Source organism: Vipera berus, assembly GCF_964194415.1.
Source record: "Vipera berus genome assembly, chromosome: 10".
NCBI classification, from domain to species: Eukaryota; Metazoa; Chordata; class Lepidosauria; order Squamata; family Viperidae; genus Vipera; species Vipera berus.
Genome location: NC_138213.1, coordinates 21,936,195 through 21,950,074, shown reverse-complemented (window position 1 = coordinate 21,950,074; position 13,880 = coordinate 21,936,195). Strand labels below are relative to the sequence as shown.

The following is a 13,880-nucleotide window of genomic DNA, read 5'->3' as shown; positions in this document are numbered from 1 at the left end:
GCGATAACTGAAAAGGACAGGACCTGTGAGGTGGACCATAGGAGAGCAGAGTTTGATAAACAGGTACATTGTCTCCAATGACCTGAAATCGTAAAGGAGAAATTTGTCCAGGAAGAATGGGAAATTCTGTAAAATGAGTTCTGCATGGGTTTTGTTTGTGCCATAGAGGCACCTTGACTCCTGACAGCACTGGGGACTAGTCCATACAGCTTTTTTCTTGGGATTGAAAGGGTGAAAGTCACGTAGCTGGTTGCCCAGTTTATACTCTCCAGAACCCACTACACAATAGTGGCGATGAAGGTAGGAAACTGCTTTGCCTCAAAAAGCTGAATTCACAAGGGGTCGGCTTCGCATGCTGGAGGAAAGAGGCATCTTTCCCCCCCCTCTACGGCCGGCTAGTCACCACGCTAGCGGCCACGTACTCAGAATCACACATATGAGTCTGCGGAGCAGGATCTAATTATACAAGGAAGAAGATGCCTAAGGTCGGCCAGCCCAGAGAATTCGACATCCGCCACCTGGAACAGTGGCCATCTCACCTCGGGCAAGTCAAAAACTATCTCCGGGCGAACCAGATTGCTGAGGACAGCCTAAAAGTGGCGACCTTGCTTTGCATAAGCGGGCCGGCAACATTCAATCTGGCTGAAAGTCTATTCGCCCCTACACTGATCGAAACCGTCTCATTCACCGAACTCAAGCAGAAGCTGAATGGGCACTTCAAGCCCAGAATGTCCGAGATGGCCTGGCGGTTCCGGTTCGACCAGAGGGTGCAACGGCCGGGTGAAACCACATCTGAATTTATCATGGCCTTGTGACAGGCCGCCTGTCTCTGCAGGTTTACCAACCTAGACGAGCGCCTACAAGACAGGCTTGTGTGCGGCCTAAGAGACAAGAGACTTTAACAGACACTCTTTGCTATGCCCAACCTAACACTGCAAGACACACAGGATGAAATCATGGCCGACGAGGCGGCCGGAGATGCGGTGCAGGTGATACAGATGCCAATACCCAGCAAATCAGAAGAATCAATTCACTACGAAGGCACTACTTACAGTGAGATCGCAGAAGAAGAGGGAACCAAAGTCGACCAGATTCGGAAAAAACCAGAGCAATGAGAGAGAGGGCGCGAGAACAGGGAGAACCAGCAGAAGGCAGCTCCCTTTCCAAAATGCAGAGGGTGCGGCGGCAACCACGCAAGGGTGAACTGCAAATTCCAGTCGGCCACGTGTCGGGCCTGTGGAAAATCGGGCCACATCGCGGTGGTCTGCCGTAGCCGGTTCCGAGAGCAACAGCCAGAGAGCAACAGCCAGAGAATCTGTCGAGGAGAGGTACCGGGGCCCAGAGCCCAATCAGTGTGGGGTTTTTTGAAAGCCGGAGGGCCATCTGCCAAACCGGGGCCCACCGCCCACTTAAACCTAAATTAAAACTGGAAGTCCAATTACAAGGCATTCCTTGTAAAATGGAGCTAGACTCCAGCTCTGCAATCTCAATTATCTCGTACCAGACTTTTAAACATGTTTGCGACCGAAGTAAGCAGTGGGTCAAATTGAGGCCCTCCAGTATTATTTTAACTGACTTCCAAAACGCCCAAGTAAAAATCAAGGGGGAGGCTACCCTTTCCGTACGGTTTAAAAGGTTTCAGGGGCACTTGGATATCATTGTAGTCGAAGGTCGTAGGGCCAGCTTAGTTGGGTTGGACTGGTTTGAGGCATTGGGCATTGTAATTTCAGGCATCCATAGAACACAGGGAAACAACATCGAATCTGTCTGCAAAGAGTTTGCAGACGTTTTCGATGATAAGCTTGGAAGGCCCCCCATTTCATTTAAATTAAACCCCAGTGTCTTACCCATTAGAATTAAACCTAGGAGAGTTCCCTTCGCACTCAAACATAAAATCGAAAGAGAACTAGACAAATTAGTTGAACAGGGGGTCCTGCAGCCGGTAGAAGGGGGGACTGGGAGACCCCAATTGTCACCCCCTCAAAGCTAACGGGGAAATCCGTATCTGCGTGGATTATAAGTGCACCCTAAATAAGGCCCTCAACCAGCACGCTTACCTGGTCCACACGGTCAGCCACGTTCTCGCTTCCCTCCAAAGTGGCACCATCTTTGCTAAACTAGACCTCGCGCAGGCATATCAGCAGCTGCCGGTTACTATGGATACAGCAGCAGCCCAAACAATTGTAACTCATAGGGGAGCCTTCAGAGTCAACCGCCTGCAATTTGGCGTAAGCGTGGCACCTGGGATTTAAAGGCATCCAAGGTGTATGCCCTTATTTTGATGATGTCCTCATTGCAGGGGAAACAGAGGAAGTGCTAGCAGACAGACTTAGGGCAGTTTTAAATAGGCTTCGTGCTGCAGGTCTCAAGCTAAAAAAGGACAAATGCAGTATAGGGGTTGCATCTACAGAATTTTTGGGGTTCAGAATCGATGCCAGTGGGATTCACCCCGCAGAATCAAAAGTGAAGGCAATTAAGATGGCCCCCACTCCCAAAAACAAAGCTGAACTGCAAGCTTTTCTGGGGTTATTAAATTTCTACCATTCTTTCATACCTCACAAAGCTGCCATAGCTGAACCCTTACATAGGATTCTTGATAAAAAAGCCACTTGGAAATGGACCAATGTCCATGAAAAAAGCTTCCAGGACCTTAAGGCCCTATTATCTAACAAATCCACAGTTACCCATTACATTGAAACGAAGCTCATCTGCATTGCTTGCAACGCTTCACCCTATGGAGTGGGAGCAGCGTTAAGCCATCTGGAGGAAAATGGCGAACAGGTTCCCATCGCCTATTACTCCAGAACATTATCAGGGGCAGAGAGGAACTATGCACAGATAGACAAGGAAGCCCTGGCAATAGTGGCTGGGGTCAAGAAATTCCACCACTATCTGTATGGTAGGAAATTCACAGTGTTTACGGACCATAAGCCTCTATTAGGCTTATTCACCACCGACAAACAAACCCCCCCACATACTCTCCCCAAGGATGCTCAGGTGGTCCATATTCTTGTCAGCTTACACTTTTAAAATGATTCATAAGCCTGGGAAAGAAATGGGCCATGCGGATGGCCTAAGTAGGCTACCCCTAGCAAACATCGAGCCAGATCCGGCACCTGCTGCACAGATACAGGCAATCCAAGAGTTACCGGAATGCCCTCTCCATGCAGGGGACATAGCCACTGGGACAGCTTCAGATAAGATCTTGAGCAGAGTTCTGTCTTGGGTATTCACAGGGTGGCAGGATAGAAGTCCAGGCCCCGAATTCCAAGCTTATTTTCTAAGGAGACACAAATTGTCCACCCATAAAGGATGCCTGCTGTGGGGTAGTAGGGTCATTATACCCTCAACATTGAGAGGGAGAGTTCTGCAGTCTATACATGAAGGGCACCCTGGCATAGTTTGCATGAAGGCGTTAGCAAGGAGCTAGCTTTGGTGGCCAGGGTTAGATAAGGCAGTAGAAGAGCAGGTATATGGATGCTACACTTGTCACAGGTCCAGACCTGAGATGCCGCAAGCGCCTGTCCACAAATGGGAGGTAACACACACACCCTGGTCCAGGGTACACATAGACTACGCTGGTCCATTCCAAGGACAGCTTTTTCTAATAGTAGTAGATAGCCACTCAAAGTGGCTGGAGGTGGTGCCAGTCCCAAACATGACCACGAACAGAACAATCCAAGTGCTAAGGAGACTTTTTGCCACACATGGGCTTCCTGACGTTTTGGTTTCAGATAATGGGGCTCAATTTACCGCTGCTGATTTTCAGGCTTTCCTGAGAGCAAACATGATTAGACACGCCACATCCGTGCCCTTCCACCCGTCTAATGGGCAAGCAGAAAGGAGGGTGAGAACAACCAAGGACGCACTCAGGCGCATCATCGTTGGCAACTGGCACCACAGGTTAGCAGACTTCTTATTGTGTCAACACTCCACACCATGTACTGCTACTGGAAAGAGTCCTGCGGAACTCCGTTGGGGCAGACAACTTATCACCAAATTAGACAGACTCCACCCCGACAGAGTAGCTGCTCAACCCAAACCCCCAAGGGGACTACAACCTGGTGACTTGGTTTGGGCCAGGAACTACAGTCCGGGACACTTATGGATTCCAGGGGTGGTGGTTGACAAAACCGGGCTCCTATCTTACTTAGCAGGGGTGGAGGGGGGGTCGACAGTTTAGACGGCATATAGACCAGATACGAAAAAGAATCCCAGAACAGTCACAAAGCGAACTCGGGGAAAATGGCCCCTCACCGAGTGTTCAAGCTGGCACACAAGCTAGCTCACATATTCCCTACCAGCGCCACCAACAAACAATTGAGTTCGAGTCTGAGGAGGACCACAATGACACAGAACTGCATCAGGAGACTCTTGATCAATCGGATCAGCAACCCTTCACTGACTGCTGTGCTAACTCTGCCACATGGTCTGACTCTGGGGTGGGCCTACCAGAAACGGTCAGCCAGAGCCTTCCTACTAACTCTCCAGTTCAAGAAAACTTGGACCTCCAGGGCTCGCCTAGCAAATTGTTAGACCAACAGGGGAGAGAACCCCTAAGACGTTCAACATGGCCTCACAGGCCACCCACTTACCTCACTGACTATGTGGTCAATTAAGAGGCAGCTCCCTTTGGTTCTGGAGAAAACTGAGTATCTGGATCCATACCAATTGGGTTTCAGGCCCGGGTATAGCACGGAGACGGCATTGGTCGCGCTGGTGAATGATCTCTGGCGGGCCCGAGATAGGGGTTATTCCTCTGTCCTGGTCCTATTAGATCTCTCAGCGGCTTTTGATACCATCGACCACGGTATCTTGCTGCGTCGACTTGAGGAGTTGGGAGTGGGAGGCACCGTTCTGCAGTGGTTCTCCTCCTACCTCTCCGGCCGTTCGCAGATGGTGTTGGCAGCGGGGCAGAGGTCAACCCCTAGGTCCCTTAGTTGTGGGGTGCCTCAGGGGTCAGTACTCTCACCCCTCCTGTTCAACATCTATATGAAGCCGCTGGGAGAGATCATCCGTGGCTTCGGGGTGAGGTATCATCAATATGCTGATGATACCCAGCTTTTCATCTCCACCCCGAACCAACCCAGTGATGCCCTCAATGTGATGTCCCGTTGCCTGGAAGCGGTACAGATTTGGATGGGAAAGAACAGGCTCCGGCTCAACCCGGCCAAGACTGAGTGGCTTTACGTACCGGCATCTTGTTTAGTCCAAGAGGTTCCATCTTTGGTTATAGGAGGAGAGATGTTACCTCCCGTTGATAGAGCACACAATCTAGGCATCCTCCTGGATTCACGACTCAGTTTTGAAGATCATATTGGAGTCGTGGCTAGGGGGGCATTTGCCCAGATTCGCCTGGTACGCCAGTTGTGCCCCTTTCTGGACCGAGATGCCCTACGCACAGTCACCCACGCACTCGTTACCTCCCATATAGATTACTGCAATGCTCTCTACATGGGGCTGCCCTTAAAGACCACCCGGAGGCTTCAGCTGGTGCAGAGTGCGGCTGCACGGGTAATGATAGGAGCACCCCAATACTCCCATATTACACCCCTCCTGCGTGAGGTGCATTGGTTACCGGTTGCCCTCCGGGTGAGATTTAAGGTGCTGGTACTTACCTTTAAAGCCCTACATGGCTTAGGCCCGGGATACTTGCAGGACCATCTGCTGCCAGGAACGAATTCCCATCGCCCAGTACGCTCACACAGAGAAGGCCTCCTCAGGGTACCGTCAGCTAGACAATGTCGGCTGGCAACCCCCAGGGGGAGGGCCTTTTCTGTGGGAGCGCCAGCCCTGTGGAACCAGCTCCCCCATGAGCTTCGGATGGCCCCAGATCTCCAGTCCTTTCGCCGCGGCCTCAAAACACTCCTTTTCCACCTGGACTGACAGGGATTTTAATTATGATTTTAATTTTTAACTCTATTTTTTAACTTATTTTAATTTTAATTTTAATTTATTGTACAGAGGCCTTTAATTTTAATTTTATCTTAACTTCTGTATTTATTGTATGTTATTGTTGTTAGCCGCCCTGAGTCCTTCGGGAGATAGGGCGGCATATAAGTCCCAATAATAAACAAATAAATAAATAAATAAATAAATAAATAAATAAATAAATAAATAAATAAATGTCATGGTCTTCATGGGGCACGTCCCTATTATTGTTAATTTCTGTAAAATTGGGTCCGCCTAATCTATATCTTGGGGTCAGTGTGTACCATTAATGGTACATCGCAGCAACTGACATCAACATTGGGTTGCATAGGTCAGTAGGTGCAACTCTCACCTTGTTTAGAAGTTACTACCTGGAGTGGGGCCAATCACTCACGTTACCTTGAGTGGGGTCAATCACTCATAAACAAATAGTGGAGGTTGGAGTAAGTAAAAAATCCTTACATAAGGGTTTGCTGTTATAACCTTGAAGGGGGGCAATCCTCCAATGTAGCACAGGATGTGGAAAGAGAATATAAATCTGTTGTATAAAGTTATATTGTTTAATCATTAAGGGGGAAGGGGTGTTATGTATTAGGGTTAAAGAAACACTTGTATAACAGTCACCACTAGAAGCCGTTGAACTGTAACCGTTCTGGCGGGAAATGGTTTAGCGGGAAGTAGAGGTTCAAACTGATTGGCTGACTGCATACCTGGCAAGGTATATAAAGGGTACAGGTAACCCCTAGCCAGCAAGTACAGTCACGTCCATCAAATAAAGAGCTGTTATGTTGTACTCATCGGCATGGCGTCATTTATACTCTCCAGAACCCACTACACAATACCCAGACTAAAAGAGAGACAGGATTCAAGTGTCCCTTCTCCAGTCCAGCACCTTAGCCATTAGACTTAAAAGAGCTCTCATAAAAGGAAATAGGGAGGGCAGAATTGCATTCAAATAAAACCCCACACAAGAAAAAAAAAGGAAAGAATTTTAAGGTCAATATAGATATATTCAAAAGCTCTCCCAAAAGCCAAAGAGAGAAAGAGATGTGTAACAGGAAATGGAAAGAAGGCAACTAAAGAAGAGAAGGATCAGAATACAGCTGGAAGGGACCTTGGAGACCTTCTATTCCAAGCCCCTGCTCAAGCAGGAGACCCTATATCATTTCAGACAAGTAACTGTCCAGTCTTTTCTTAAATACCTCCAGTGATAAAGCACTGACAACGTCCGAAGGTAAGCTATTCCATTGGTTAATTGTCCTGTTAGGAAGTTTCTCCTTAATTTCAGGTTACTTCTCTCCTTGATTAGTTTCCATCGTTTCTTGTCCTGCCCTCTGGTGCTTTGGTGAATAACGTGACCCCCTCTTTTTGGTGGCAGCCTCTCAAATACTGTAATACTGCTATCATGTCACCAAAGTCTTTCTTTTCTCTAGACTGGCCATTACCAAATCGTACAACCATTCTTCATATGTTTTAATCTCCAGGCCTTTAATCATCTTAGTTGCTCTTTTCTGCACTTTTTCCAAAGTCTCAACATCTTTTTTGTAATGTGGTGACCAAAACGTAATGCAGTATTCCAGATGTGGCCATACTAAGGCTTTATAAAGCTGTACTAATACTTCACGTGATTTTGATTCTATGTCTCTGATTATACAACCAAGGATTGCATTAGCTTTTTTGGCTGCTGCCGCACACAACTGGCTCATGTTTAAGTGATTGTCCATTAAGACTCCAAGGTCCCTCTCACAGTTAGTGTTTTTGAGCAAGGTCGCACCTAACCTTTGGTTTTTCCTTCTCCAGTGTAAAACCTTGTTTTTCTTCACATTAAATAGTATTTTTTTAATTCCATTTATATCCCGCCCTTCTCCGAAGACTCAGGGCGGCTTACAAGCTTAGCAGTAGCCTTCATTCTATGTATATGCCTGCTTGTTAGGGCTTTCACACACACCCCAAGCGGCATTATTACAAAGTCAGCTTAATTGCCCCCAACAATCTGGGTCCTCATTTTACCTACCTCGGAAGGATGGAAGGCTGAGTCAACCTTGAGCCTGGTGGGATGCGAACCTGCACTAATTGCAGGCAGCTGGTGTTACTTAAGGAGGCATTAGCCCACTGCTCCACCAAGGATAGGGCCCATTGTTCAATTCTGTCAAGATCTTTTTGGATTCTGAGCTTGTCTTCTGAGGTGCTGGCTATTCCTGCCAGCTTAGTGTTAGGTGCAAATTTGATGAGTTAAACTTCTATTCCCTCATCTAAGTTGTTTATGAACATATTGAAGAGTACTGGGCTTAAGATAGAACCTTGTGGTACCCCACTGGTTACTTCTGTCCATGTAGATGTAGTACCATTAAGGACTACTCATTGAGTGCAGTTTGTCAGCCAGTTAAAAATCCATCTGGTGATGATGCTGTCTTTCCCACATTTTTCTAGCTTAACAAGACATAGGCTGTGGTCTACTTTGTTAAATGCCTTGCTGAAGTTCGCAGATCTGTTTTTTGATTATTTTTTCCATTATCTTCCTAGGAATTTATGTCAGGCTGACTGGTCTGTAGTTTTTTGAGTCTGTTTTTCCCCCTTTTTTGAAAATGGGAATCACATCAGCTAATTTCCAATCTTCTGGTGTTTCCAGTGATCCAAGATTTTTGAAAGATGATACAGTGCTTCTGAGATAACATCTGCCAGCCCCTTCAGAACTCTGGGATATAATCCATCAGGTCAGGCAGGTGTTCTTTTACCATTTTCTTATTTTAATTTTTTATTTCTTCTCTGTTTTTTACAGTTATGTTTTTTGGTAGGTTGGGCTATGCTTTCTTTTTGTGTGAAGATTGATGCACAGAATGAGTTAAGCAGCTCTGCTTTCTCTCTACTGCCATCTTCTCTCTTTATTGGACCGACTGTTTCCTTGATATTTTTTTGTTATTTATATGTTGAAAGAAACTTTTTTTATTATTATCTTTGACTTTTGTTGCAAGTCTTTTTTCATTCTGAGCCTTTGCCTTCCTGACTTCATCTTTGCAGACTCAGGCTATCTGCTGATATTCTGTTTTAGTTATGTGTCCATCTTTCCATTTTTTTGTACTTATCCTTTTTGTCTTTCAGTTTATCAGAGAGATCTTTGTGCAACCATGCTGGTTTCTTCTTGGATGTTTTTTTTAGTGGCATTGTGTTGGACTAGGCTTTTATTATTGTATTTTTCAGTGTTTCACACGTTTCTTGAGTTGTTTTCCCCTTTAGGATTTTTATCCATGAAATTTTGCTAAGACTCTGAGTTTCCAGAAACAGCAGAAATTATATCCAGAAGGCTAAAACTCAAAATGAGCTAAGGTTTCTGAGGGATACCAAAAACAGCAAAAATGTGCTCTTTCAATATTAGAAATAAGAGTAAAAATCAAAGAATTCAAGAACGAAGTGGTAAATTGCTAATCAATAAGGGTGAGAAAGCAGGACTTTTAAACTTCTATTTTGTATCTATCTTTCCATGCCCCACTGAATGCTTGAAAGATGATTTATTCCCCAGAGCTCTTAAAAGGGAGGACAAGGACCTTTAGAGAATAGAAGCTTTACTGAGGGAGATTCAAACTCAAAATCAGGAGGAATTAAGCAGTGGAACAGCCTGCCTCGTGGGGTTATGGATGTTTTGTCACTCAAGGTTTTCAAACAAAGGTTGGCAGTAATTTTTTCTAAGGTTATGAGAATTCCTGCCCTAAACAAGATGTTGGTCTAGAAGGCCACTAAAGTCTCTTCCATCTCTATGATTTTATGATTCTATGATAAACAATCTATCTTTATTACAATCCCAGACCATACTTAACTAATTTAAACAAATTCAAGACTCCATGGGCAGGTAGATTATATTAAAGGAACTAGCAGAAGTGATTAGAGAATCATTCTTTGTAATCTTTCAGCGCTCTTTTCCCTTGCATAAAAACATCTGCTTAGGATGCTGCCCTCATCAAACCAACCATCAGCTCCTAAGTGTGGAACCAAAAAAATGTAAATCTTTAAACAATGATGTGATGCCTTTGAAAAAGCCTTTCTGGTTCTTTTTCTCCTTGTGCTTGCAAAGGATTATTCTCTAGTGATGTTTTAGGATATAAAGACAAAAATGTCTAGATCTCTATAAAATGAAGTACATTTTTGTCATAACGTATTTTTAAGTCTAGTATTCAGCCATTATTATCTGCAGGAAAAGACAAGACTGCTTCTTAATAAAGAACATTTTCAACAAGCAGGCTGAGAAGAGTGTTGAAATGAATATGATGAAATAAAATAAGGAGAAATATAGAATTCTGCAAATGGATAAAACCATGAAACACAAAAAATATAGTATAAACTGCTATGTGTTGCAAAATCTGCAACAAATTTAATAAATAGATTACTGTGCACAAAAATGTATTCCTGGACCATTACTCAAAAATAAGATATAATACCAAACTTACGTCTGTTTTTTCTCTTCGTCCTTTTCTTGTGTTGCAAACGCTTTCCACTGAAAATGTGCAATGATATCACTGCGATTGTGTATGACCACAGACCTCTGGTTTGCTAAAGTAACGTAAGTCTTCTCAATTGTCAAGGAGTTCTTATCCAGTCTCACATTGACATCTGTAGCAGCTCCATACAAACTGACATGAATGTCTTCTCCTTGGAAAGTCAGAAAATTGTTAAGAATCAATTAAGTTAAGTCTGTCTTTTATAAAAAGCATTTAATTTCACAAAACATGATTTTATTTTACAGTAATTCAAGCAAAGAACCATATCCTTTAAGTTAATTTGTTAGCACAACCAAACTTGTGAACCTTTTTGAATGTTCAGTATTTCTGCACAAATATGACCAAAAACATTCACACACACATCCAAAATATAGACAGAGAATTCATTAAATAAGTCAAAAACATTATGCTTGTGTAAGTAAATGAACCTTTAGGATTATCAGTTCATTTGAAGGGGAAATTAGTGTCAGTTGTTTTAATCAATGGGGTGATAATCAGGTGTGAGTGTGGATGGTTCTGCTTTATTTAAAAAACAGCATTCTGAATATGGATTATCAAAGTTTGATCTTCACACAACACAGGATGTGGCAATATGTCATTGATCAAACAAAGCAAATTTTTGAGATTTTTGAAAAGCAATTGTTGATGCTCATGAAACTTGAAAAGACCACCAAACTATTTCCAAAATGGAAATCCATATCCACATCAAGAAGATTATATACCAGTGGAGCCAGAATCCCCAACCAAGAGCAAACAAGAGCAAAGTGTGCAATGCTCACAACTGTGTCACGTATCGTGATGTATCATGTTTTTTGCCTTTGTGGAGCTGGGGTAGGCATGGCCTGCGTGTGATGCAGCTAGGCTGCTGGTCACCATTTTGACACCCCTGCTCTGGGAGAAACCCTAAGGAGTTCAAGATCTCTCATGAGGTGAAGAAATGGCGTGCAGATAGTCCTCAACTTACAACCACAATTGAGCCCAGCATTTTCATTGTGAAGTAAGTCATGCCCCATTTTACAATCTTTCTTGCCCTGATTGTTAGGTGAATCACTGCAGTTGTTAAGTTAGTAATACGGTTAAGTGAATCTGGCTCATCGATTGACTTTGCTTGTCAGAAAGTTGCAAAAGGAGATTACATGAGCCCAAGACACTGTGACCATCATAAATATGAATCAATTGCCAAGTGTTTGAATTTTGATCACATGACCACAGGAATGCTGCAACAGTTGTAAGTGTGAAAAATAGCCATAAGTCACTTTTTCCAGTGCCGTTGTTAACCTTGAATGGTCACTAAACAAAATGGTTGTAAGTCAAGGACTACCTGTAGTCTGAGTTTCCTGGAGGGAAGGGATGCATTCCAAAACAATAAGAAGCAGCTCAGTGCAGGTATTTTGTGTGAGAGGAAGAGGGTGAAGACAGCTGCTCCCTAACAGTTCTCAGAGTAGGTGGTAGAGTTTCTCTCATTGGGAGTGGCTTATCTACAGTGTCATCAGCCGCAAGAAAAATCTAATCCAGCAATGCAAGACAATTGCAGAACATTTTAGTATTATGCATTAAAAAAGGAAGAGTTGTAGGATGCACTGCTAAGATCAAAGGCTCTGAAATCTCAGGATTCCATAAATGAAAAAAAAATCTTGATTTCCCTGTTCTCACCTGTATCATAATGTATAACAAGGTCTTTACAGTGGTTGCCACTTTTTTCTGGATAAAAGTCAATAGTGAATTGTGTGGTTTCATTTACTCCAAGAGTCCCAATGGAGGGTTTGACAGAAAATGGTCTGTAATTCAAAGAAGAAACATCCCTTATTACTGCCAGGTTTACCTGATTAAATTATACATCAAACAAACGGTGGCTAAAAGTGAAATCAACAGTAGATGAGTCCTACAAGAACTTTACAAGTTCCTCATCTTCTCACAATGAGATAAGGGTTTCATTCAGACTGAGGCACAAACCTCACCTGTCTCCCCACCTCAACCACAGCATTCTTCCCTGTTTTATTTCCATTTACTTTTACACAGCAGTCCCCAAAGATACAGACCAGGATGCAAGTTTTTTCCCTATCTATTTGCTACTATAATTCTGTTTGTCTCTGTATAGCCATTAAGTGTGCAAAACACTGCACTGTAAGACCAACCATTTTCAAACAAGGTACCTCACATGGGTTAATGTAGAATATGTCCAAAATCCAGGACCCAGGATTCCCGTAGAATTAAAATTTGTCAAATTTTACAAAATATTTTACAGCAGAAACATAAAGCATTTTATCACATACACAATACAAATGTCATAAGACATTTCTTGTGCTCATGTCTGACTGTGCTACACAGTTCAACATGGGTAATTTTCAAGGCAGATACATCTCTGTATGTATCCCAACTCTTCCAGTGAGGATAGCACACTGTAAGTTCTGTTACTGTTGAAGGTATAAATGCTTCTGTGCTGCAGCCTGGAGATGTTGCCATAGCCCTCTGGGAGCTTCATTTTTCATTACAATTTCATTATATTTTACATTCCATTGCAATCCAAACTGGCCAAAGAGATATCATGCATTCATGCTCATGCCTGTCCATCAGAACAGGACATTCAGCTGAATCTATTCTTCAGCTCACCTGCAGATTATTTCCTTTGGCTATCTCAAACAAGGTAGCAAAGGAGGGACACTCTCTCAAAAGAGACCCACATAGTTCTTTCATGTGAACTATGAGACGCTGGGTTGTCATTTTGCTTGCAAAGGAATGCTTCAAGTTTGCTCAGCTTGGGGATAAAGGGGCCTGGAAGAAATATTTCTCCATTACTTGCCCTAACTCCCTGATGTATCTGGCTAGCCCCTATTTTAGCCAGCTTTTGGAAGAGGCTTAAACTATGGTTTTTCAATTAAGTCCAACCATACTTCATTTCCTAGCTGATCAGCAGTGAGCTATTTTAAAGCTTACTGTGTTTAAAGGAATTTATTTTGGTGTTTATGGTTTGTATTATTATGATTTGATTCATGAATCACCTAGGGTATAAATCATGGCAAGAAAAATAAATTGAAACATAAATAATAAACATTGAGGATGAATTGGAAGTCAATTTTGTAGAACACAAAAATAAAATTCTAAATGATCAAGACAGAAATGAATTGAAAGTAATAGAATAAAATTTAATAGAAATAAATAGAAAATTGTTCAGGGTTTTTAGTATTGTTTTAATATTTATTTTACTTATTAAATTTATATGTCATCCTTCTCAATCTAACGTGATGTCAACGCTGTGACAATGGATGTTGTCGTTCTGACAACTGAGAATCAACAGCCATTTTTACTTTTGCTTCTAACGTGCCTTTTCTCTTCTTTTAGAGTTCAGATGTAGAAGGGGGGATGGGCTAAATGCCATAGTTAGCCATAACAATGTAGAAGTGTGGGAACTCAAGGACATTGTCTGATAAGGTTTTGGCAGGCCCTGATTGGATCTCCATC

At 43.2% G+C, this 13,880-nt stretch overlaps 1 protein-coding gene across 1 annotated transcript in view; it reads right to left on the bottom strand.

Annotated features, from left to right (window-relative positions):
• Positions 1–13,880, bottom strand: part of HYDIN (HYDIN axonemal central pair apparatus protein) — a 350,217-nt gene that overhangs the window by 304,526 nt on the left and 31,811 nt on the right. Inside the window, exons 7-8 of the mRNA XM_081335684.1 lie at positions 12,075–12,199; positions 10,371–10,572 (exon numbers count right to left, since the gene is read on the bottom strand). Coding sequence (XP_081191810.1) covers positions 10,371–10,572; positions 12,075–12,199 — 327 coding nt within the window. The remainder of the gene's footprint in view (positions 1–10,370; positions 10,573–12,074; positions 12,200–13,880) is intronic.